General features: G+C 37.6%; 1 protein-coding gene across 13 annotated transcripts in view; it reads right to left on the minus strand.

Annotated features, from left to right (window-relative positions):
- The window catches only part of ESRRG (estrogen related receptor gamma), a 408,134-nt gene that overhangs the window by 7,676 nt on the left and 374,275 nt on the right, over positions 1–26,183 (minus strand). For all 13 annotated transcript variants that reach the window (XM_074863717.1, XM_074863718.1, XM_074863725.1 and 10 more), the window contains one exon: positions 7,203–7,472. In XM_074863717.1, coding sequence (XP_074719818.1) covers positions 7,203–7,472 — 270 coding nt within the window. The remainder of the gene's footprint in view (positions 1–7,202; positions 7,473–26,183) is intronic.

Genomic DNA, 26,183 nt, shown 5'->3' on the forward strand with positions numbered 1-26,183 from the left:
CAATGAAATTAAACAGGGTACTTTGAAAGTGTTGTCATTTGAAAGCAAGCAGGATTTGATCGTAAATGCCCTGCAAAAAAACGATCCCAGGCTGGTGAAACTGAAGAGCTCAACAGACAAACACAAGACTTGATGATACAATGTGCTGCTAAGAGCATGGGATTTCAGTCTAGCAGGGGAAAAAATTGTTAATATGATGGGAGAGAGTGAGATCAACAGATGAGGACATTGACTCATTGAGTTCTGCTTGGAGAATCTCGTTCTATCCTTGCAAATGCTTTCTTTCACCATCACAGGATGGGAAAATAGAATTGTACCTCTTCTGATTAGCTGATTGATCGTATCATTGTGCAGAAATGGGAGAAAACTAGAGTTCTCATCCAAGAAAAACACCACAAGGTCCAGATAGAAATTCAGATTACAATCTACCTTGTTTAAAATTCAAGCTTCATCTCAAATACAGCAAACAAACATCCAGCCACCCAGGAATCATTCAGAAAACACCACAAAGGGTGACAACTAGCTAAAGACTGGAAAGCACCTGAACTGAGGGCAAGGAGACCTCTCAAAATACTGCTCTGAGGAAAATTAAAGGCTGGTTTGTATGTATTCTGTATATAACATCACTAAGAAGCAGGGGAAACCCAGGGGTCTCAAATAAAGTATTTCTTCACGTCAGAAAATTCCAGCAGCATAAAGGAAGAAATTATTATAGTGAATCAAGCAGCAGGGAGTATGCAGCAGCGAACGCACACATTAAGATGCTGATAAAGCACATCAGAGAGGCGAATATCAACAAGTACTTGAAAGACAGCAATCACTGTGGCATTTCTGATTCTGTACAAGCTGAGTAGTTCACGAACCCAAACTGGATAGATCAGTTTAGAAAGTTGTAGGATCCTGGAAAAACTGGATGGATGAAGAGTAAGAACAGCAGGCAAAATGGTTTTTGCTTTACGTAAGAACAACAAAATCCTAATCTGGATTATGTCTCAAATAAGAGGAATTTATTATCTAGATTGTATTGCCAATCCAAAAACCCCACAAAAACCACCACAGTGTTTATTGAAGGGTGAACTGTTCTCAGAATTACAGAACCCCTTCCTCTCCTGCCTGAAATGTATGCCAGATTTACACCGGGAAACTTGCATTTTTGCAAAGTACTTCACCACATGGTGTTTCTGTATGATTTTTATGACAAACACAACACAGTGACATTTTGAAAAGCATATTGCTTAAGATAGAGGGAAATTAATTGTCAACAGCAAATCAAACTAGGTTCTTGGTTCCCTCACCCAGCAAGAATTCCCATCCTTTTCTAGTCTAGAATTGAAATTCCTCCCTGTGTAGGGTCAACAAATATACTTGATTTTGACCACCTATTTGTCTGTCTTTCCTGAGCAGAACCATGTGTTGGGGTCTGCATGGTTAGGCTAAGAGACAAGCACATAAACAGAAAATTTACCCTTGCAAAAGAGTATGGCAAAAATGATCTGACATCTGCATTATTCTATTGGAAACAGACACTTCAATTGAAATGTATGTTGGATATTAAAGAGGAATAAATTAAGAATTCCTTGCCCATAGGAATTATAGGCAGTGGAAACCAAAAAAGTAAAGCAAAGGGCTTTATGATTGATTGTAGTGAACAAGGTCTTAGTTTGGATTGAACTGGTTTGGCCTACTTTAAGAAGACACATGAAAACTGAAGCCTCAAAACAGTTTTTAAAACACAGTAGGGAATGAAGATTAGTAAGAAAAGAAATTACTCACGGAACATGCCTATTTATTTCAGGGGCTAACTGGATTAGTGGTGAACTAAAACCACAGGCATAAAGTAAGTTAAAACACAGTAAACCACCTTTTTTTTTTTATTCCTGAAATGGCTTACTTTCCACTAGGACAGGTAATGAAAGCAATAAATAAAGGAATATTTCCGCAATGCAGAACAAACTGCATAGTATGAACTGGTTCCAGTATCTCCTTGATAAGGCTACTAAAACTCTGGAAAAGGGGAATGCGAATGATAGAGCTGGGGGGTAAGATACCAAATAAAAGAAAATGTCGAATGAATGCTTCAAAATCCTTTTTATCCACTACAAGATGTAAGTAATTGCCATAATTACCATTGACAGCCACTAGTTTAGTGCTATGGAAAGGCAGGATGAATAACAGTGAAGACTAGCAATTGCACTGGTAACACAGCGGTTCACACTGTTGCTTTCCTACGCAGAAAATCCTCTGGTCAGCACAGAGCTGGCCCATGGCAGACGCAGCACAGTGCTCCCCTTACAGTCCTGCCCCAGCAGGGAGGAACCTGGGCTCCATCCTCCCGCTGGCCATTGGGCTGGCCTCACTTCTTGCCCTTCCTGAGTCTCAGACTGCTAACACGTAAATAGTAACCACCAAGTTCATATCGAAGTGAGGAATATCTCAAAGTCATTCAGTTCCTAGACCAACTACCAGAAAAAGAAAAAAAAAAAAATTTAAACCATTGATTACCTCTGCTACCATTTGCTTAATGATAACATTGAGTAGCAGAGTTATTTATTTTCTCTAAGAATTGTGGGTGCCATCTATTCGATTACATGAAAATGGAATATGAGGAAGAAACTGTGTTCAACCAACACGAAAACTCTGACTATAGCGGCAACATCCTCTTTTAAAAATTTGTTTCTATGCTGTACCACCCTCTGTACAAAATTACACGAAAGAGTTAACAGACCTTGCTATTTATATTGGCAAAATAAATATTGGTTACACACCAATAACACACAGGTGTGTGTATATATATATCAAATATATGCCTATTCACAATAGATACCTTTTAATCATGAATTCTAACACTAACAAGATGACTAAATAAAATCAAATGAAAAAATTGGCATTATTAGAAACTACATAATTGTTGTGACATATGATAAGCCACAGTCTATACTGGAAGTAAAGATGATGTCCTGTGGAATAAGTGATTTATAGGGTTCTACCGATTAATTTTTATTATGATAATATTCTTTAATGGTGATAGTGCTCCGAGTACACTGTTTTGGTGGCTGGAAAGCTAAGTTCTAAGAACAAACTGATTTTTTTACCAGGATAGATGATTGTGTGACTTTACTGGCATCAATGTTGATCTGTGTTTCATTACACTAAAATGCACAAGATACTTCTTGGTTCTCGCTCCTTCAGTACGGAAAGGGTGCTGGAGTCTTTTTAGGAGAATTAATAAGAGAGACCAGAAATTGTGACAGTGAGCAGAGGTCCTTTTCTCCTTCTGGTGGCACAGGCTAGACAGCTAGTATTAGCGTTTCAGATTAAATTTTCAACAGTGCGTAGGGTTATACTTTTAAGTGCCTAGCATCCACATTTGGGTCAGATTTTTCAAGATACCAGCAGCCTATTAGCCAGGTACACACGGATCAGATTTTCAAATGTGCTAATGTATTTTGACACTCTAGTTCCTTATGTTAGGTCTTAGATGGGAACTGAGCTTCTCTTAAAAATCTGGTCTCAGTTATGACTCCTAAGCCTTCTGCAATATTTGACCTGAAGGCACAATTTAGTCCTTACTGATTAGGCAATTTCAAAAAACTGTTCACCTGCAATTCCCTGTTTAGTATTACCTAATCAATACATGAAAGCATTTTCTAATACAAAGGAGACGAGCAGGTCATCTTCTCTGTGTCAGAGTGTTTGCATGTGCTTGTGCGCACCTGTGTACACTTCAACTATATTCTGTAAATATTTCACCTTCCCTTACACACGAGGAAGTAATTGGTACATGCATGTTTTGGAAGCCATTCAAAGTTGACTTTCTGCGTGGGTAAACAAAGTGCTCATTGGTGCCAGCTTGCTTCATTTGGGTGGCGTGAGGTGGAATGCAGGGCAGTGGCATCCTGTAGTTCCAAGGTACCTACTTGCTTTTGTGTGGAGAAGGTACAGAAAGAAGGGAGGCACTCATGATACGGACAAGACAAGGGCAATGCTGTGGTGAAAGGGACTTCTCTGGAGTTCAAGCATGAAGGCTGTATTAATTACTATTGCATCAACGCAGATGTTTAAGATTCCATATTAAGCACTACATATTAAACCTAACTGTTGAAATAATTCCTGTATAGACTTTAACGCACATAGGACTGAAATGTCTATGCATTTCAGTATTGTGCTCTTAAATATGTATTTTAACATTTCAGATGCTATATGCACTCCATTTGAAATCGGTGACAATCTACAAGGTTGATATATCTTGCGTTTCTGGAAATTTATAGAAGCAGCGTGGCATTGGCCAACCCTGCAAAGGGAACATTTGATAATGGCTGTCAGAGAATCTCCCTGAAAAATGGCTCCTCCTCCCCACCTTTTAGAAACCAAATGGCAGGATTATCTCAGATCGAGTACTGCACAAGTAGACTGCATAGGCCAAAAGAAAAGTTAGTAGTTGGAGTGTTTTAATGCTCACAATACTGAGATTTGTTGGCCCAAACAAAGGTTGTGGTATTTATTCAAACAAAATACAATCAATATGAAGACAATCTACAATTTCTTTTTGCTGCTTCTATACACCAGCAGGGAAAGTACTATGACACTGTATCATAAATCACTAACACAGATACAGAGCTATAAAATCATCTTTGTCTACTGTTTATAGTAGAGTCAACCTGGGAATCTTTCTAGACAGTGTGGATACGGCAAAAATGCCCGAAACGCCTAAGATTTCTTATTATACTCCATCCATTCTTTCTACAGCTATAAAAAGGCTAATATATATTAAACTGGAAAAATAAATAGTGGAAGTTTTGGTAGAAAGCAGATGTAGCAACAAAATATATTAAAATGTGAATTGATTGATTTTATAATGGCTTTTTTTTTTTTTTCCCAGATACAGCTGCATTTACATTAATCAAGTTCATAGTTATGTGAAAATAAGCTATTTCTAGTTTTGTCTATTAAAAAAGACAAAAACTTTAATTTTAATTTTACTTTTAATTTCAGCAGCATTTAAACACTAGGGGTCTGATATTCTTTGATGGGCTGTAATTCTGCAGGTGCTATTTTACACCTAACAGGTTAGTGTAGCTGCAGCTGATGGAAGTTTGGTATCTGCTGTCTGTACAACCTGAAGCTGAAATGTTGAATGTCAGCAGTCAAAACATTCTGTTGAAAGGGAAGTCAAATGGCTGGGCTGCTTTTTAACTCCTCCTTGCAACAGTTTCATTTTAAAACAGCAATTTTATTTCTCTTAAGATGAGGGAAGGAAATGTTTTCACTTAAATGTGCCCTGAATTTCAGTATGCTGAATTGTATTTATCTCTGACATTACCCTGGTTGTAATTCCCAGTGAAGTTAATGAAGCTACAGATGATTTTGATACACTCTATGCACAATGTATGACTAAACTTTTTCTTGCAGCAGTATCTTTTATTATTACTTGAACACTGCATGTCTTGTTTTTAGGAAAAAAAAAATGGTGTGACTGGTATTTAACATCATATCCCTATATTCTAGCCCCTTACCCTTTTTATGAAGTAAGCTGTAGAAATATTTCTAATTCAGGCTTTGAATTACAGAATCAAAATAAGTAAAAAAAAACTTCTCTATTTAGACTCCTAATTCCAGATAACTTTCTTGCTCTGTTCATTAAGCATGACCAATTTTGAGAAAATCCTTCTTGTAGCTGCAAAGCATCCTCAAGTGTCTATTTACAATGGTCAAAAATTATAAATAAAATTTCAATTAAAAATAATTTTGATCTCTGAGAGGCATTTCAGCATTTTGTTTATTCTGGAAACAAGATAATATTCTAAAACTAAGGGCAGAGTTAGTGGGGTGGAGAATATTTTACAAAGAAACTAATAAGCATTTTGGCTTTGCATGTTTTTGAATTATATTTCCAATTAAAAATGCAGAGTGCTAAATCACATTACAAAGACAAATAGGAAAGTACAACTTCATTGTTGAAAACAATTTCCCTCCTATCAATCTGAGGATTCATGCATCAATATTGTAGATGAACTGTTAATTACAAAATCAATTAAAAAATTATTTCTAAAAACAGTCACGCGTCCTGGCTCTCAGGGGGGCAATTTGGGCAGAAGGTCTCATCTCACTAGGACCGCGCCAAATCACAAGTCGTCATCCACAAGTAAGCAAAAGCAATCTGGTTTTTCATTTTTCAGCGCGGCTGAGCCCAGCCTGAGATTGATCGTCACATATGGCCCCAGAAAACAAACTGTCAATACCTTGAATGCTGCAGAATTTGAACAAATAGCCGTCCGCCCATTCAAGCCACTCATTGCATCCCATTTAACAGATTTTATTGACAGTTTCCTTCTTGTAATTAAAGGGAAAACTACTGGCCAGCAACCAAGATAAAGTTCAAAGATAGGGTCAAAACAAAAGCAGATGGAGGGGCACGGTGTGACTGTCAATGGAACATAGCATCAGAGCATGTTATTGACACACAGGTATCTAATGATCGGCACGTCATTAAAGAGGGATCTATCGTGAACTTTATGCAAATGCTAAAAGGGACTTAAGACCACAATAAAGCATTAAGGAGACACAAAAGGAAAAACAACAAAGCACAAACGATTTTTACTTATCTGACAGTATTCACTGCTTCAGCACTTTTAAATTCAAATGCAGAAAAAAGATTCTTTCTGAGATTTTTAACCCTTGCTGCACAGGTCATAATTTTTGCAGAAGCATTCTCATAAATGCAGAGGATCCGTAAGGTAAGGTGTGGTCCTTGTGAGATTAAATAATAATTTCTTCCCTCATCCCATATCCTGAAATCACCCTATCAAATGAATCAGTAGCTGCCTTTAAAGAAAACATATATAGCATATTCTCATGCATCCTTTCTGTTCGTTTAATTGCAATGATTAGACTTGCCTGGATTATGCAATGGATTTAGGAGAACAACATCTATATTCATGTGAAAGGATCTCTGCCTGTAAAATACTCTCCAAATCATACAGTGCAGTATCCTCCACTCCCTCAGGAATTTATTCCACAATTACTTAGAACCAGAAAGCTCTTCTTAGTTTGAACTGCTTTGTTTGTTGCCTTTCAGACTGAAGTCTGATTAGCAATTTCTTATTCTAAAACCACGTTTAAAACAAGCATGCAGAAAGTATTACGGAGAAATTAAAAAATGTGACATATTAAAAACATAGCAACCATCATGCCACTCTGCCAACCTGAATTAGCAAGTGCTATAGCTTTGAGGGTGACAAACTCTTCCTTCTCCAGCTTCATGCTCTTGTATTTCTTTACCAGCTGCAGTATGGCATTGTTAAGGTCAAGAAGGCCTGCCAATTTGGATTGGTCTTCATCCATAATATAATCTTCAGCATATACAAGCTCATCCTCAAAAGAAAGTGACCGGTATACAACACCAAGAATCAAAATCTCCATCCAAGCACTCTGCAGAAGGCTCATCTGGTCAGCTAGAGACAAAGTGGAGAATCCTGAATAGGAGAAAAACACAGGAAAAATATTAAGCATGTTTGGATTTGTCAGAAATCTGCTCCTCTTTTTGATTTATTTTTATATACATTGTGATAAAATATGTACGTACTCTCCCTTCTGCTTTTGTGCCTCTCCTCCCCATCCTACTACGGGAAAGTAAATCAATACAAAATCAGACGTTTTCTAATCAACGTACGAAGTTACAAACAATTTGAAATTTGCAGGCTCTTTCTGTAAGAATCATATTAATTTGGAGAGTACTGCAGTGATAGCCTGTGATTAGTATGACGTCTTCTTTGTTCTGAAATACTCATGCTTAGTTCTAAAACCTGATGCTGTGAAACAGGGATCTGATGACTCTGTTCATCATCACCATAAACCAAGAAGGATAATTTAGGAGAGGAAAAAAAAAAGCTTTTTCTAAAATTGAAGATTTGATGTTTCAATAGAATTAAGGTGATTATCACAAAGAGGAAAATTCTCTTTGAACTTTAACCTCGGGGGAAAGAGAAGTAACACCTACCCTCCTCAGAAAAGATGCTAATTACTTCTGTAATGGCTCCCACCTTTACTACACTTGTTGAAATAACAGGGTGGCATATTAAAGTGCCAACTGAATAGCAGTCACACCATTCTTTTTCTGAGGGCAACCAAAAACTTAATAAATGACTCTTAATGAATTTAACTTTTGCCTTTTCACCCCCTCCCCTGCTGTCTTTCCTAATAGGATCAGTAAGGGCAAACATCTCTACTGTCTTACCTTTTCAGACTCTCGTTTACAGTACCTGTTAGTTTATTATATCGAACTGCTAATATCCCAATCACATTAGGAGCTACAAAACAATATGGGAAAGGAAGTGATTTTCCTGGCCTGCTGGTGAAATGCAGTAGTTTGCCAGTTGGCACCATCAACCACAAGTACTTAATAAAATCATCAAAGGGGATTAGTCAAGCTTTTCTTAAAGGGTCTTAAAGACATGTCTGAGGCTTTCATTTAGTTGTTTATGGAGCTGCTTACATGTCCTTTGACAGGGTTCCCGCTGTAAGAACATTCTTTTTGGCGTTCAATTACACTTAAATGCATTTTTCTGTTTTGAAAGTCGAGAGTTACAGTCAAGCAGGAATATATCATAAACTAGCAAATCTGCAAGGCATCTACTCTAAACAAGATTTTCTCCATAAGCACTAAGCAGCAAAAGTAATACAATAAAAAAGAAAGTCCCACATCCAAACCACCAAGCATCCATAAAAAATGAAACATAAAACTGGCTGCAAGCTCTCTCTCTCATTTTTCTCCCCCTCCTTATTTGTTTTCATTTTCCCTTACTGTCTTTTGAGTCTTGTGATAGAACTGTAGCTCTCTGCCTTCAAAAAAAACCCAACACAAACCGAGCCAACAACAACAGGAAACCCTTGAAGAGGTGACAATGGAAAATAACACATCTGCGATTAAAATAAATAAGAGGGAAATGGAGAAGAAATAATCATTTGAAAGGTTATAGGGAGGAATTCATGATTTCAATTAGCTTCAACATTTCTGTTCCTTCCCATCTTTCAAGAACCAGTTTTTCTGCAGTAGCAGATGGACAGAGAACGTAGCCTGCAGCACCGTCCTGTGACAGCCCCATTCTCCCTCCCAGACACTGCTGTTAGTAAATAGATTTACACATTCTCCAATCTCCACACATCTTTCTGCCGAATAATTAAAAGCAGGATGATTAGTTTATTGAGTGGAAGGAGGAACTTTTTTATTGAGGTCCATCCACGATTTTATCAGGGCCAGCACTTTTACGGTTGTCATGAGGGTGCAGGCATCCAATTTTTCTTATCTGCCTGATTAATACAAACGCTGTTTCAGGACGCATTAATTAACAGATACAAATCTACGTTCTCATGGAAGGATCAATACAGAGAAGAAAAGAGGCATCAATGTGAATTTAGTGCTGATGATGGAGAAGGCACTCTATTGACATTTACGTGCATAGAAACTTTAAAGTTGCAGTGGAGCCCTTTTGTCCCTGTGATTTACAAATTAACAATTTTTCAGGTATAACAATGTTTCACACACTTCCGAGGAGTTTAATTAAGCAAAAAGCAATAAAATCAGTTTTGATTAAAGAAGTTTAACCTGCAATTTCTCTCTATTTTTCTTCTGAAAACTCCCAACTTCCTTCTTTTATTTACTTATCTATTCTAGTACAGATTTGCTGGGGCTTTTTTTAAACAAATAATGCTATGTTTCAATAACATTTATTGTGTGCCACAGAGAAAGCAAATTACATATGCCCTGTGAGGGGGAAAAATGGAATATTGTCTACAATTTATTGTACTGCACTCTTGAAAAATCTGCATTCTGGTGCAGTAAATATACTAATTGTTTTTATATGACACATAAAAAAATCAAAATAATTTTTTTCCATTATAGAAAAATTGGCAAATATAAACCTCACTGTTCTGCTCTCCAATAATAAATCAAATAAACATAATTTTTTTCCTGATCGAAGTAACTTTTCCTTGAAAGCCTGCTCAGTGAAAGCATGATTTAACTTTTAAAGACATCCCTCATGGGAATGTAAAGCTGCATCAAGTAATTAATCTGCTTTTGTTTTGTTTTGATTTTTCAGAAAATGTGAAAGCATCCAGCATGTCTCTTATATCACAACAATGCCCTTTTAAAAGATGTTCAGCAAGTCACAGTTAAAAGAATAGATTACACAGGCATATGTATTTACACACAGAGATTTATTTTTAATTGTTTGGAAGAGGTTATACTTATTTCATGCCAAACTCTGCTCTGATTCCGTCAGCTTTTGTTATATGAATCCTCTAGATCAACCACATTCTGTGACAAGTGGACATTTTCTATTTTAAAACGTAACTATTGTTTAAAAAGTCTCCAAATTAGATGAAATACACTTCTAGCTTTCTGGACTCCCCAATCACAACGGCAAGCTCTTTCCAAACAGCCCTGAGATGCTGCACGAGGGTGTGGTTTTGAACTTTGTGTGGGTCCTTAATCCTTAGGAGTCCTGTAGGTCAATGTTTTAAATGTAGAACTGCATAATGGCTTTTTAAAATACAATGTTGTGTACCTTTCTACCCCTCAGCATGTACCATATCGGTGACAACTTTGATCTCTCTCCATCTCCCTCCCCAAGTCAATGCCATTTAATGTATCTCGGGCATTTGCCAGCAGAACAACTCTGTACCTTGACCTGCAGTTAAATAGCATGTTTATCTGCGATACACCGCTCTCCAAATAAACCAGATGACAGTTTGCAACAACGTCATTTGGAAGGATTGAAAGGCTTCTCAAGAGTCAGGTACCCCTGAGGTAAGAAGCTTGAAGGAAGCATGTTTTGTGCCAACCCTCCTGCCATCTTCTACTAGACGCTCATGTGCTTGACAATGATGCCATGGGCACTTGTCAAGATTTTTTTTTCTCTTTTTCCCTAGCAAACTGATGCACTTTGCAGTCAACTTACAAAAAAGGCTAAGCATTTGAAAGTGTGAAGGGCAAAAAATATCTGACGGCTAGTCTTCAAAAATACACTTTCATTTCAGAAAGCATAAATGTTTATTTCCTGAGCTGAGTGTTGACAGAAATAGGCTGCAGCGCAGGCATATGAATTTAACCCCTGGTAGGCATTCTTTTCAGTGCAGTTTTTATGTGGCTGAATGCAAGCATTGTAAATCTACAGGGTGTCTCGTAATATCAGTTAACAATAGCATTGATTTTCTGGTTACAGATTTTCTTCCTTCCTTTTTTTCTTTCTTTCTCCTCCTTTCAGGAACTGTAGTGTTTCTTCAGCTAAAAATAGATACTTTTCTACAAACAGCGTATCACACTCAAATTGTAATTATGCCGTAATGACTCACTGAGATCACAGAGTGTGGATTGAGAAAAGGTTGATTGAGCAACCGAACATATGCTTGTTTTTTTTTTTTTTTCCTTTCGCATACCAGTAAACCCAAAGCTCAAAGGAAGCAGAAATAAATAGGTAAAAAGGCCTTAGCGTTTTTATTACAGGAACAACTGGCGGCGAGCTGACCGTGCACTGCAGCGCTCAGCACTCCACGCCAGCTCCAAACACAGTTCGCAGTCTCTCAGATGGGGCTGTTTAAACCACAGATCTTTTCAAATATCAGCACATGCACTACTTGCTCTCTATTTCACACTGTACACAGCTCCATGCTAAGCAGGGTAAATCTTTTATATTCCTGAAGACCCTTTCCTCTACTTCATTAAGATGGACTTCATGGACACTAACTCACTAGGGGCTAGAGTGAAGCAGCTGCAGATGGTCAAGTGCCAAAGTAAGATCTGTGCCTTGCACACAGCACTCCGAGACCTATTGGACAAAAAAAGACAGTGGCTGGACTGATCCCTACCATTATTTTAAGCCTTAAACATTTGAGGCGATGCCTAAATCAGGCTACTCTGACTTGAATCCTAGTTTATTTCACTTCGCAGGGAATGAACTTCCCTTCCTCTCTGTTATGTGTTTAGAAATCTGAGTATTTGATCAAACCAGGTATGCAATACCTGGCAAAGCTGGGAGTTGCTTGCTTTTTCTGATAATCACCTCCCATTTATTTTACCAGTTGTTTTTGTGATTGTTAGTTTCAGAAGTAAAATATTCCTCTTGCTTGCCCTGGTTTGTACTTCAAGTATCTTCATTTACATTTTGTATAATCAAAGCTGTGCTTGAAAATGACATGTTCACTAGTGTGTTGCAGATCCAATATATTTACACAGTTGAAATATCAGAGTTGGATTTTTAAATTATTTACACTTAATTTTGATAGATTAACTTCCTTCTAAATGTTTTATGGGTACTGATGTTTCCAGCATGATTTCTTTATTTCAAAAATGATGTATAGTCACCATTGTCAAAAGAACAAACTGATATTGTAAACACTTTTTAAAAAAACTTTTCTTTCAGCCCAGATTACTTTATTTAGAGAGTGTGTGGGCTCATGGTCCAATGACAAACAGTGGGCCAAAGGCCTATCCTGGCTGCACAGAAGTGAGTGTAAAGAAACCCCACTTCATTTCAAGATCAGGCTCAGGTCCAGTGTTCTCTCAGACATACAGCTGTCACTCTGCCCTCCTCTCCCTTCCTGGCATGTACTCAGCACTTGCCCGAATCCATTGTACAACTTCAGCTGGCTTCCAGGGATGTAAACAAAGGCTAGGGAAATTTCAGCAGTGAAATTTCTACTAGGGCTACATAATGTTTTCTAGATACGATCACAATATTTGCTGAAGGAAACCTTCATAGCCTGACTGCCACTTAATATTATTCTCTCAGGAATCTAAGGAAGAGAGGATGGCATGATTCGTTTTTTTAGGGTACATCTAGAGCTGAATCTCCCACATAGATCTGAATTGAGAGATCCTTTTTATTACATTAATCCAAGAAAAAACAGATTTAATTGCATTTCAGAATACTCTGTAGTCTATATCTCGAGACCCACAAACATTTCAGCTGTTATGAAAACCATCAAACAGAAGGAGAGTACTCTCACTAATCACAAAACATATTTCACAGATTATGATGAAATTTGGTGAAAGCTGGAACAGAAACAGATACAAGTCATTATGCCAGGGTGAACCCATTATTTCTCTTTTTGCTGTTTTTTTTTCTTGTCGTACTCATTTGCTCATGGAGCCCCTGGTCAAAGGGCTAACAGCTGCACGTGATGCCATAGCAAGCTGAAATTTAAGTATGACTGAAGATTTTCATGTGAAAGGTGTCAGCTCACGAAACAAAAAGCACAGGTATTTGCCCAAACTTGAAAATCACAAGCCAGGTCCCAAAGCACAAACTACAACTGACCAGAAATACAGCTCAACTTACACTATTTGCTCAATTTACACTATTTCAGCTTCCAAGCTATTTAGAACTGATGTGCTACAATTAAAGTTACGTTTAGAAATTAGTTTCATCCAACAACTTCCGCACAGTAAAACCACTGCCTTTTCTGAGCGATGCTTTGCTATATAGCATCTCCTTCTGCCCCTATAGCACAGCACTGCAAAAGCAGCACTGGGGCTCTGTTGTGAGCGGCGCTATGAGTTGTGATTGCCATCTGTTACTGTGTGGCCGTGGGAGAAGGGAGATCAGATTGCATACACTGAGGTGCCCAAGAATTACTCGGACTCGAGTACAAAAAGCAAAACGCATTTGGAGAGTGCTGGGATGTCTTCAGCCAAGCCTGTGCACTTTCTCGGGTTTTATTTAAGTGTGTTTGTATTCCTAACTCTTGCTGTCCAAGATATACATTTTTTTTTATATTTTATAACATGAAAAAATGTCTATGCTAAGCACTTTTTCACTAACACCTATCAGTAAGACAAGAAATGCCACACAGAGCACTAAGAAACCCGGGGCTTTTATCACAACGCTACTTTCATCTCACTGAAACAACAGCAGAGAGATGGCATGGCAATAAAAATGCATTCACACTGCATGTCCCTCTCAATCCATTACGAACAATGGATTCTCACTAAGTAAATATTCGCTTGTCAGAAGTATTTGCAACACTGGATTCATTCAGCAGGACCAAGTAAGTGAAGTTCACAGCAATTTAAAAGCAGCAAATTAGACATTTACAAACAGTGAAGATGCTGCTTGTCTAGCCTGACCTTTCACTCAAGCTATACAAAAAGGTGTTAATGAAATTTAAATACCAGTTAGAAATATTTCTGGTTTGTCTTTTACCCTGTGAAACCTTACATGATAACACTAAACAGGAACAATTTAAGCTTGTCATTTCTTCTCAGGGTAAGATGCATATAGTGAGATGTAACTCTCTATAGTTCAAATTGATATCAGTACTGAAATCAGCACCATCCCTCTATAACCACCCAAATACTTCTAGGCAGCTACTTTTAAATTTCTCGTTTCTTACAGCACAAGCTCTTGTGAGCTGCTTCTTCAGCAACAGTAATGGAAAGAAGCTGGAAAATGTGACTGATTAAGAATGTCTCCCTGACTTCACATAATCACCTTCAGTTGCTAATACTCTGAAGTGAAACATTAAAGATGAAAAAACTGATGAGTCACCCTTGCTTCAGGACAGATTTGGTAAGAACTCTATGTATGAGTACTTTATAATGGCATTTTTGGAAACACATGGTTTGAAGTACTGTACTTTTTATTTCCATTAATTTTCATTTCATACCTTATTATTTCAGTATGCACGGAGAAAAGGAAAATATAAGACAATAGATATAAACAGATTAATACTTGGATTTTCCCTTTGGGCTGATTTTACCACTGGAACTTCCACAATTTTAAACAGCTTTACACCAAACTCATACCAACCTTGTATTAAAAAGCAGCCAGGCCAAACACTTATATTTTGATTTATCACTAGATGCTGTGAAAACAGAAGAAGACCTGGTAAGTAGTAAACTGCCTTTTTTTTTTTTCCCCTGTATGTTAGACAGTTGTCAGTCCTTGTGTATTACCTTCTCTGTAGTGAGGTTTTGAATTCTAAGTTACAGACAACGAAAAAGTTTTAAAATTCAGACTAGCAGTCCAGTATGGCTCAATATAGCTGTAGATCTGCTTAAGGTCAGCAGTATGAACTTGCAGATTCCTGAGAGTGACCTTTCTAATGCACTACATATGTGATCTGATCTGCTTGTTTAAAGTTAACTCTTGCAGTTCTTTAAATTATAACCTTTAAACACGGTTTCATTAGACTATGGGGTTTTTTTTGTTCTCTTATTGAAGACAGCAAAGGCAGATGACATGACATCGTATGCTCCTAACACCATCTTGCCCCTAGACTTGAAAAGCCTGCTGCTGGGTTACAGCATTCTATATGAAATCTGTTTTTTAAAATGTGTGGCATATTTTGAGGTATCACCTGTGTGTCCAGACATTTACATGGGAGAAAATGGAGGATTGTATTTATGACCCTGATTGTTTTCTTTCACTGAGCCTATATAAAAAAAAAAAAAACCCAATCGTATTTTCAACATAAATATTGATTTCACACAAATTTTCCTTCAATCTGTTGTGGACGTATGTATTTCAGTATGCGTACACTAAAGCCAGATTTATGGGTGAAAAAATAAAAACTACGTTCTGTCATTAGTAAAGTGACTGTAGATGAAAACCAACACGTATCACGAATAGGGCTGAATCTCTCTCAAAGTCCAATCCCTAAAATGGTAACACAGTTCAGTTTAGAATAGCCCGCACTGCACATGCATATTCTGTGTGTGGTATGCCTTACCTAGATCCTTTAGAGTTCCAGTAGCAGAAATTAAACTACAATCACACATAATTAAACAAAAAGAATCCACCTTGTTGCTTTTTTTTAATTTTTACTGAACTAAACAAAATTTAAAAAAAAAAAACATGGGCTTGAGAGAGGAACCTAACTAAACTAATAACAACAATCAGTGTTAGTTTAGGCACTGCTCACTTCAATCCTTGTACGCAGCAGCCTCCCAACAATTACACACATAGACTGGGAATATCAAGAAATTTAGAGTTCAAGCTTCTTCAGCCTCATGCACATTAGGTTTCAAAACCAAGTTTGTTGGATTATAAAAGATCACGGGTTTTTTTCACAAAAAGGAGGGACTTCTTGTGCATTTAATACCTGCTGCCTTTTATTAATAACCTCTACAGATCTATTTTGAGAGCACTTTTCCTCAAAGAGTGCTGGGTCACTGCTGTTTGCCTTTTACTCCCCTGGGGAAGCCACCAGTCATTTCCTCACTGAGAGTTGTGGCATTCCCTGCTCCCTCCATCTTTCCATCAGGCAAAGTCAGGTTTCCAGGAATTCCCCAATCATGTTAATAATATGAATCCAATACTGGAATGTATTAGCATAGGGAGAAAACCACGCTTACTATCCAATCAACATATCTGTGTTAACCCTGTATGTGCTAAGCTAGCTAAAATCTCTTTCCAGAGCCAAACCAAAAACTTCAGGTTGCAAAATTTTGGGTAAATACACCCTTTCGCCCTCTGGCAGGAAAACAACAGCTCAGAACACTGTCCTACACATTTTCCTTCTTCTTCCCAATTTTAAAAACTTTTCTACTGGTTAGTTGATTTTCTTAATGTGCTGCAGATGCCAAAAAATTCAAACGATGTTTATAGTCTCCCTGGTTTGGGGGAAGAGAGTCCCACATATTCTCCTACATGAATGTGAAATTTCTGGTTTACCTAGTTGAGTGTATATGTACCATTAAGATCGTCTCCGGAGTCTGTGTCTTAGGACTACAACAGTCCACATCCAGAAAAAAAAAAGAGAAAAAAGAAAGAAAAAAAAAAGGAAGCTGCCTGATTCTAATACACCTAATTAGCCATCGGCAGACTCTTAATTGCATACATTAGGATGATTCCATAGTGGAGATTAATTCTAAATATACCCAAGCAGCTGGTTAAGATGCCATGGATTACAGTGTGGACTGTACTTTTCCACTTAATTAGATATCAAAATTAAGCAGCAACAAGCATTTTGACATAACGGGGATCAAGCCGCCGCTTGGCATCCCAGAGCTGCACTAAAGTGACCGCTAAACAGAGCCGCACAGATGGAGAGATATTAAATGCCGCACTGGAAAGTAATTTCAAATAATAAAATATCAATATTTACATTTTAATTACCCCTACTGAGAGCCGCTCTGTCATTTTCACTATTGCCGACGCAGCAAGGGGTAGTGGAATGACATTGCGGCTCTGACTGCAATGACTATTTTGTTTCCATTAAAGAATGACAAGTGTTTTAGAGGCAGTGACACCCAGTGTGTGAACAAGAATGACAGCAGATCAGAAAATTCCTATTAAGGGAATAAATGACTCAACAAGAGAATTTACTTCAAGCAGCCAGCTCCTCCTTGAAACACAAAATCCTTTCTAAATTTTCTGCAGAAAGTTTATTATTAGAGGTGCCTCAGGGAAACCTTAGCTTCTCATAAAATATTTAGAATGATAGGACCTTACATGATGACCAGTAAATTTAAAAACATTAATACTCAATGCTCATCCTGTCTAAGAGTTATATCGAGAGTTTGTATGAATCAAAATAGTTTGAGGGGGGAAAAAAGGCACATAGTGAAAAGGAGATTCCTTCCTGTAAGACCTGAAAGTTTTGATGGTGCACGGAGAACGCCAGGGTTATTTTTGCTGTCTTTTCATCAGTTTTACTATCATTGGCACAGTGAGTACTCCACACCCCATCTGGATCACAATTTGCTGGCCTTCAGAATTACACCCAGCAATTGCTCACAACAGGTAATGTGTACAGGCACAGGTTCAGGACTCCTGTTTCTCGCTGCGTATTCCTTGCACATATATAAACACTTTTTCTTTCAGTATGTACATCAGAAACCTGTGAGACACCTTTGCAGCACCTTAGGAATCTAATTACTTCTGATCAGGTCTGAGGTCAACCTCATGGAAAATATTATATTACATCTGACATGCTGCATTTACAAAGAAGAAAAGGAAGGAAGAAAAGTATCAAAACAGTAAAAAAAAAAAAGTCTTCCTTGGGGATGTCTGTCAAACTGCAGAGATCTTCAAAGAATTTCAATGGCCTCAGACACGAGAAGGTGTGTAAGAGAAAATCCTTGGTCAGTACACCCCAATACGCAGCTAAGTGACCCTCCTCCTAAGTCATGGCATGCATTTATTTAATAATGTGCAGAGCTCAACTTCTATAAATGTGACAAATGGCTAGAACAGAACATGGAGGAAGAAACGCGTGAAAATTTTTACAGAACAGAAGAGGAACAGCTTTATAGCAGTGACTATTGCAAGAGTTTTAGATCAGCTTTGACATTAAGAATTAGCAGTAAAGTACAAAAACATTACTCTGACATCAGCTGATTAACTAGTTGTTCTTCTTTTTCTTGTCCTTTTTCTTCACATCTTTTTCCTTCTTCTTTTTTTTTTTTTTTTTTAAAGTACCCAGGAAGTACTTCTTAAGCATCCCTAATGCTTTTAGGACAAGACACTTCCCCATTTCTCAGCCACTAGCACCTTTTAATTTCTGAAAGAGCCACGGTTGAAAATCTTAATTAATTGTTCCATACTGCTTCAGGATCATTATGCAATGTAATAAAGGCCGTGTAATTATGAAATTTTACAGCCATTACCAAGGCTGATGGCTCGTATTTCATCCTCAGCTGGACCCAATGGCTTTTAGCCACTCAGCTCCCCTTTGATGAACTACAGACAGATCTATCAGGCCCAAACAATATCCAGGCAAGGCGGCTATAATAGCTACCTACAGATGAAGCCATAGATAAAAATAAACTATAAATCTACACACAAATGCAGGCACGTTGCCTCAGGATGACAGAGGGGAGAGGATGAGACACTTGGGAAAGCTGGCGGCTTGCAGAAAGGCAACCTCTCTCTCTCTCTTACTCAGTTTGGAATTTGTTTGGTATCTTAAAGATGTAAAACCCTTTCATACTTTTTAAAAAAAAAAATGTATTTTTCTATGGAAGGTAAGGGGTCACTTCATCCATCTATTAAATTTGTCAAAGGGGATTTATATGGACGAATTAACTCATCCTCCAAATGAAGAATCTTAGTCAACAAGTTTTCAAGTCATAATCTTAAAAGTGAATCCAGGTCACTTGCTTCTGAGACTGAAAAAGGCAAAGCATCCCTGATTTCTAAATGCATTATCCTGAGCAGATGCACAGAGGTGAAGTTAGATGATAGGCTTTCACTGGAGGCACCACCGGAGATGCAATTTCATGCAACATTGTCCTACATTATTTTATTTTCAGTTTGAAAATGAAAATATTTCTCAAAATTCAGTGCAAGTTAAAGGAACAAGGGGATTATATATGATCTCGGTACCTGCATCACCAGAATGTACTTTATGGAGGTGACCTCCATCAATGCCCTCTTTAATTTAAGACAGAAGGCTTTCCAAGTATGTATTGCTAGTCCCTCCAGAGTGAGACAAGGCTGACTAAGAGATGAGAAGAAATGGAGAGCTGCAGCATCCTGGCCAACTCTGAAAGAGTCTAGGGAAGAGTCTGAAAACATTAGCTTGAAAACTGCATCTATTAGTACCACTTCTAGTAGCTCAAGGTTAGTTGTGAAGCTGATGTTAGGCTCATGACTGAGGCTAAAAAACACCTCAGAAGACAAGTTAAAAGGAAAATCTCAACAGTACTGTCTGATTTCCAGTATTAATGACAGAATGTCTCAGTCCTTTCCAACAGAAGTATGACAGATTTAGAGAAGGTTCGGAGAAAGTAAAGCAAACAGCACACCTGGGGAAACTCTTAAAAAAAGAGACTCGAAAAGCAGGAATTGTTTTCCTCAGAATAGTGATACATGAGAGAATGCATTAGAAGTATATAGAAATTAATGGTATAAAAAATAGGTCTATTTTATTTATTTATTCTCCCTGTCTCGTAACACAGACCAAGCGTCATTACAGTGAAACGCAGGAAATTCAAAATGGAAGGAAGGAGGGAAACTCTCCATTCACAGAGTAGCTGGACTGGGGAACTCCTTGCCAAAGGATGTCACTGAAGCCAAGAATTCAGAAAGGGAGTTGATGCTTACATGGACAGCCAGAATAGCTCCAGGTATAATACTGCTTTGCAGTAGGACAAGGACATTTTTCTTACTTATTTAGTCTAATCTCTAAGCATAAGGAATTAGAAAAAGTTTTCCTGCGGTTTCTGTCTACTCTGGGGTCCACATCTCTTCCCCTGAGGCTGATCACTGCTGAAGACAGTAGAGTATATGTTGATGACCTGTAGCATTCAGTTTCTAGTTTCCTAAAAGCTGAAGCTTCAAAATTTGGGTTGCCTTTATTTGAGGTGCTTGGCGCCTACTCCTACCATTAGAGTTCAGAAAGACGAGCTTAGAGAGATGTGCCGCAGGCAAAGAATTTCAAAATCACAGCAAATGAGCTCTAACTCTGGAGCTGCTACTGTAGAAAGACGAAAATAATGGATACGGAAGAGTCATGGTGTTATCATATACATAAAAGCAAGCCAGGTTTATGCACAAGTGTGTCTTTGCATAAGCCTGTGTATGCATGCATTTGTACTAAGCAAACTCAGGGTATTCTAAAAGCTACAGAAATGAATAAGGATGACCTGCTCATTAACTTGTATTCTTTGCTTATTAATGATGTTTTGAGGGTTTTTTAATATAAAAAACTGTCTTGCTGAAGGACAAAATAATAATATAATCACCTAGGTCAGATCAGAGAAGTATTTCCTGAAAGAGGGAACAGAGTCACAAAGGGTCACTGATCAACAAAGCTGCAACTGAAAACAGGCAAGGTGATTCAGGTTCTTCCAGCATAATGCTGAGGATGCTTGATATATGGTCTTTTAAGGACCAGAATCTGCTGTTAACGTGCTTTATTGAAACTGCACGTATGGTGGGTATTCACTGTACTTGGTATGAATTGATCTATTCCTTGCAGTGTATGTGGAAGCAACATAAACATTCTTAATGGGAGGAAAAACAAAAAAAAACCAAACCCAAATTGAAAGGTTTAAGCATATACAGTATATTAGAACATTTAAAATACTAGACTACACAGATACCATACCACTAGACTCTGATTCCTGGACAGCATTTTAAATTGCCTTCTTATGCTCTAATAACAGAATTCACTGAAGACCTCAGTTAAAGCATGGACTATGAAAACTGAGAAGACTGGATGCAGACAAAAAACCTGGCAGACCTTTTACCTCTTCTACTTCCCATCCAGTTGACTCATATTTAGCCAAATTAGCATCAACCTCATGGCTAAGCTCTGTAGCTTTACCTCTTTTTATCCTCCTACTCACTCATATCAGTAGGATGGAAAATAGATACAAATACAACCAGGGTCATTTTTCAGAGCAAAAACTTCAAGTAAGAAGTAAATGCAAAGATGTTATTTCTATTTTATTGGAGGCAGTAATACCAGTTTGCTACATCAGTCTAATAAAAATAATTATAATAGTGGGAGAAAACACATATATACCATTTTTATTATACAGAAGAACTGCGTGAATTTTTACTCTCTTTGGTAAATGTCCAGCCTGTCAGAGAATGCGTATCAGTATTCCATAATGTAAGATTACCACTATGACTTTATTAAAGAACAGCAAAGAATTATGTGCTGGTCAGAAAGTTAGGTTGTTAATTTGTGATCTACTGCAAACTGTCTTGAAACAGAACTGGCTCAAACACAGTGAGACAAAGTTTATTTTTGCCAAATAGGGATTACTGCAAAGGAAAAGGGAATCAGCATTACATATTTTGTGAAAGACTTTCATTTCAGTATTGAGCTTAAAACATTTTCCTTCTTCAAGTGATCCTTTTTTTAAAAAAATTAATAAACAGTTACGGCTTACCTATCAGTGTTACCTATAAAGTGTTTTTAAGAAACCTGTTTCAGAGAACATGTAAAGGAGAGGTATTGCTAAGTCTCTAAGAAAACCTAACTGCAGTAAGACCATACTCAGACATAGAGAAAGATATTAGCATAAGTGTACAGACCAAAAATGGAAGGGAAATGGGGGTATAATTGTATGTTTTCGCTTTCAAGATTCACCAAATGTGGCACAAATCTGTAGCTACTCTAATGTATGCCATGCTTTACACTGATTTTCTACACTTGGTATTCCCTAGCTGACTTGTTTCTGAAGTCTATGGTGATTTTTTTCCACAGCAAATCAGCAGTTTTTCAAGAGGTCTCTGTGCAACCCAGGAGTATGACATTTACTAATGTGTTGAGATTCAGGGATTCTCCTTTGTAGAAGCCAACACTAATAAGAAAGATATGGTTCAGTGTCCTGGGTATTCTTCCCAGTTTTATTAATTAGATGGAAAGCTTCTCCCTCTGGAATACTGCAAGGTATTTATTAACACTTCAGCCCACAAACTAGAGTAGATTTACAGTAGTGGAGGTAATTGTTACATACACTGGCTCTTGTTATCAACTTGGCAGGGATAAGCAAAAAAAACCCAGAGGTTTAGATTATGATCTTTTTCATGATATTTTAATTGTGCTTCTTAATCTGCTAAATTAAAAAACTATAGTACAATCTTATTCAGATCACTGACAAAAAAGATCATATCAATTTGCAACAAAATGTATGAATGCTCCTATCTCTTTTAATTATACAGAGAATTTAACAGTCATATTCAATATGGCCACAGAGTGACTTTCTTTTACAGTTGTGCCATCTTATCCCTCAGCACCTTCACATTATATTTCAAGTCTCCCATCTTTTAATGCACAGATACCCTTCCCTAGTTCGTCTTCAACATCACCACCTTCTTTCACTTCCTTCATGTTCAACATGACAAGCTACTCCCACTGCTATGTCTTAGCAAACTGGTGACTGATAATGACCAGGCAGGCAGTCAATAATATCTCAGTTACTTATGTGCTTTACCAAAGAAGCGTTAGGTACGCTCAGAGCTACTTCACGTAACCACATTTCTCTCACCATTACTTTCAGCCTTCCCTTTCTTTGCATTCTTCTCCTGTCAGACCCTCTTATTCCTTCTGGGTACCAGTAGGTCAGTTTAAAACACCACCAGTAATGCCCTATCCTTAATAGGTGCACACTAATTTACCTACACCTCTGTTTCTCTATGCAGCTCTCAGTGCTCTGGAAAGCTTTACTTTGATTGTGACCTGAGAGTTGGGCTTTATTTTGCATTCCTCACTCCACATTCTACATTCTTGCAACCACAAAGTGTTGGGCTCTACCATCTGGTATTTGGGCACATTTGTCAGCTTTGTGTGGATGTGCCATCAGAGAGGTCTGAAACAAAATTTTAATGTGCTAATACTGTTGGATCATCTTTTGTTTCTCTGGCTTTCTTCTTGTCCCATGATTTGCTTTCAAATGCCTGTTTCTTGCTGATCCTTCTTTATGGTGACCAGTCACTCACTATGGCTTTCCTTATGGACTTTATCTGCTCTATCAGTGATCTGAGAAGGAAGGAGGTGAGAATTTCCTCATGTGTTCTGTCAAAACATCACGTTTGCTGGCCTCTCAGGCAATGTTGGGTATCAAGGCCAAATCAGCACTGACTCAGTGATGTTTGTGCAAGAATAGCCATAAGAGATGGCTCCAAAAGCTCTTCTGTAATAATTCATTGCTACTCTGATTGGCTTTGTAATAGAGCTCTACTTGAAACATTCTCACTATGTATTTATATTTTCATTCCTTCAGTATCAAAGTAACAATTGGATTGACAACAGATCCCACTTAGCTATCCTGACTGCACAGAGCACACGTCATTTATAGTTGGCACTTGCCAAATACACCCTTGTCAAACCGCTAATTTATTAAAATCAGCAGTTTTCAGGAGTGTATCATAGATGATGTCAGAGACATAGATGAAGCATGAGGTACAGGTATACATGAAGAATATGAGAAAGACTATTTAGTATCCCAAATCTACCACTGACTTTCTCTGTGATTCTGTTGGAGTCACTTAATCCCCCTCTGTCTTGCAGTCTTTCTGTGCAAGCCATGTGTATATATATATATATATATATATATTCATTCACAGGGCTGCTGTGCTATTTTATTTGTTTAATGTTTGAAAACAACAATGAATATTTTCACAAAAAAAGAAGGTCTACAAAGTATTTTCAACATTCTTGAAAAGTATACGAAATGGATGAAGGGATAAGCTGGCTAAAATGTTTAGAAAAGGATGGATAAACTCTAGACCATAGTATATAAAAGAAATAAACCAGTGATGCATTGTGCTCACATCTTTCAATCTTAGCATGCTGTGAATTATATTTAATGTTTTAAATCTATAGCTTTCAGAGGACTCCCAAAATTGGAGGTATAAATCACAGTTTCAACATAAGGAAGTTAAATGGTTTGCCCAAGGTCATATGCTAAGTCAGTGTCAGAGTCAAGAAAGGGACTTAGCCTTCAGCTTCTAGTATTGGGCTGTCTCTATGGATTATGGCAGATCTTTATGTCTGGCTTGAACTAAAGCCCTCTGAGACCAGTGGAAAGAGTCTTGCTGACATCAAGAGGCTCTGAATCAAGCCCACATAATGAAACACTTTCATGTTTTCTCATACTTTGCCTGCTAACCAATCATCAGAAAAAGACCAAAAGAACATGATGAGGAAGTTTAAGTTGAGCAGAACAACAGAGTTTCAGATGGCTTCTACTAAGGTGACCAGTTTTTTTTCCCATGTACTGCTATGGATGCAGGACTGTACCCACAGAATGAATGCATTTCGCATTGTATTAAGATGAGCACAAAGTAAAACTAGGATCTTAACCATCTAGTGCCGACTTTATAACACTGAGTAAGAGGGTCAAGTGCACTAGCGTCATAAAGCTGTAAACAGACATTGATATTATACTGTATGTATGAAAATGCATAAAATACATTTAATTAACTCTAGGTTGTGACACAGACTGACAATTCAAAACAGAAATTTCAAAGCTATGCCTGACACCTTTCGAGTAATTCTGATCTCTCAGGAAGATACATATTTAGGCCAGATTTCTATACATTTTTATGTATTTTTTTAATATTTTAAAAATGCATATTATTTACCCAATTGCCTGGAATGTCTATTGGAGAAATACATATTTATTTTTAAAAGCAATCCATATATTATTTACTCAGTGGATGAGAATGACTTCAAAAAACCGTTCTGGTCCATCAAATAAATACATATTTATAAATGGTTTTTAAAATGCATATTATTTACCCAATGGACTGTAATGGCTCTGCTAGTGCCATTACATGTAAATATGTAATTAGCCACATAATAAAAAATCCCTACAAAATTTCTCTAAAAAGCATTAAATTTCCATGTGTCACTGTACAATACCTTTTCTATTGTTATTATTTTGTTTTTAAACAGCAAAGGTGATTACCCTATGCTAATGACTAAGGCTTTGCCATATTTTAAAATCCTGCTAGCTCTGCAATTATACAGAACATAAAGTTGAAATCCACATTTCTTTCTTTTAAAATTAATATTTTAAAATACTCATCTCGCAGTTGGTGCACCTGGCCTGAACCCTTCTGCCAGCCCCCCAGACGTTGAGCAGACTCTGCATAAAGCACGGCTCCATCCGCAGCAGCAGCGCTAGCCGAGCACTCGTGTCAGTGAGGAACTGAGAGCACGTGCTACAATTTTGTGTAGTTCTCACACAAGCTTCTCCACAGTGCTAGCCAATGCACCTGCAACACCGCTGGGCCATCTTGCTGAAGGCCCGCCAATCTTGTACAGTGCCAAACTTTACTTATTTATCTTCACATGGGTTATTTTCTGCAGAGCACTGAAGATCCTCAAAAGTCCTTTTTTCTTGTGAAAGTGAGGGCAGGATTTGAGACATGTAACTCGAGGGACAAAATCTATTTTATTATACAGTCCTTTATGAGTTCATCTTTGAAACCACGTAACTTAATAGAACCAGTCACCCCAAGTGTTTGCGAATTTGCTAAAAACAAGAATCACTAGGCTTTGCCTATGAAAATAGATTCACACTTCCAAACAGGAGTGAATAGTACCATTTTTAGTAGTGCATGTGTGTGCTGGAATACGTGTCATACATTAAGATGTAAATTTTATTCTCTGAGCTGAATACCAGGTGATTAATTCTGATAGCATAGTGATCAATTGGTACAGATGCTGCACCTGAGTAATGTTTGTTTCTGTACACACTCGCAACAGAGGTGCAC

Source organism: Strix uralensis, chromosome 3, assembly GCF_047716275.1.
Source record: "Strix uralensis isolate ZFMK-TIS-50842 chromosome 3, bStrUra1, whole genome shotgun sequence".
NCBI lineage: Eukaryota > Metazoa > Chordata > Aves > Strigiformes > Strigidae > Strix > Strix uralensis.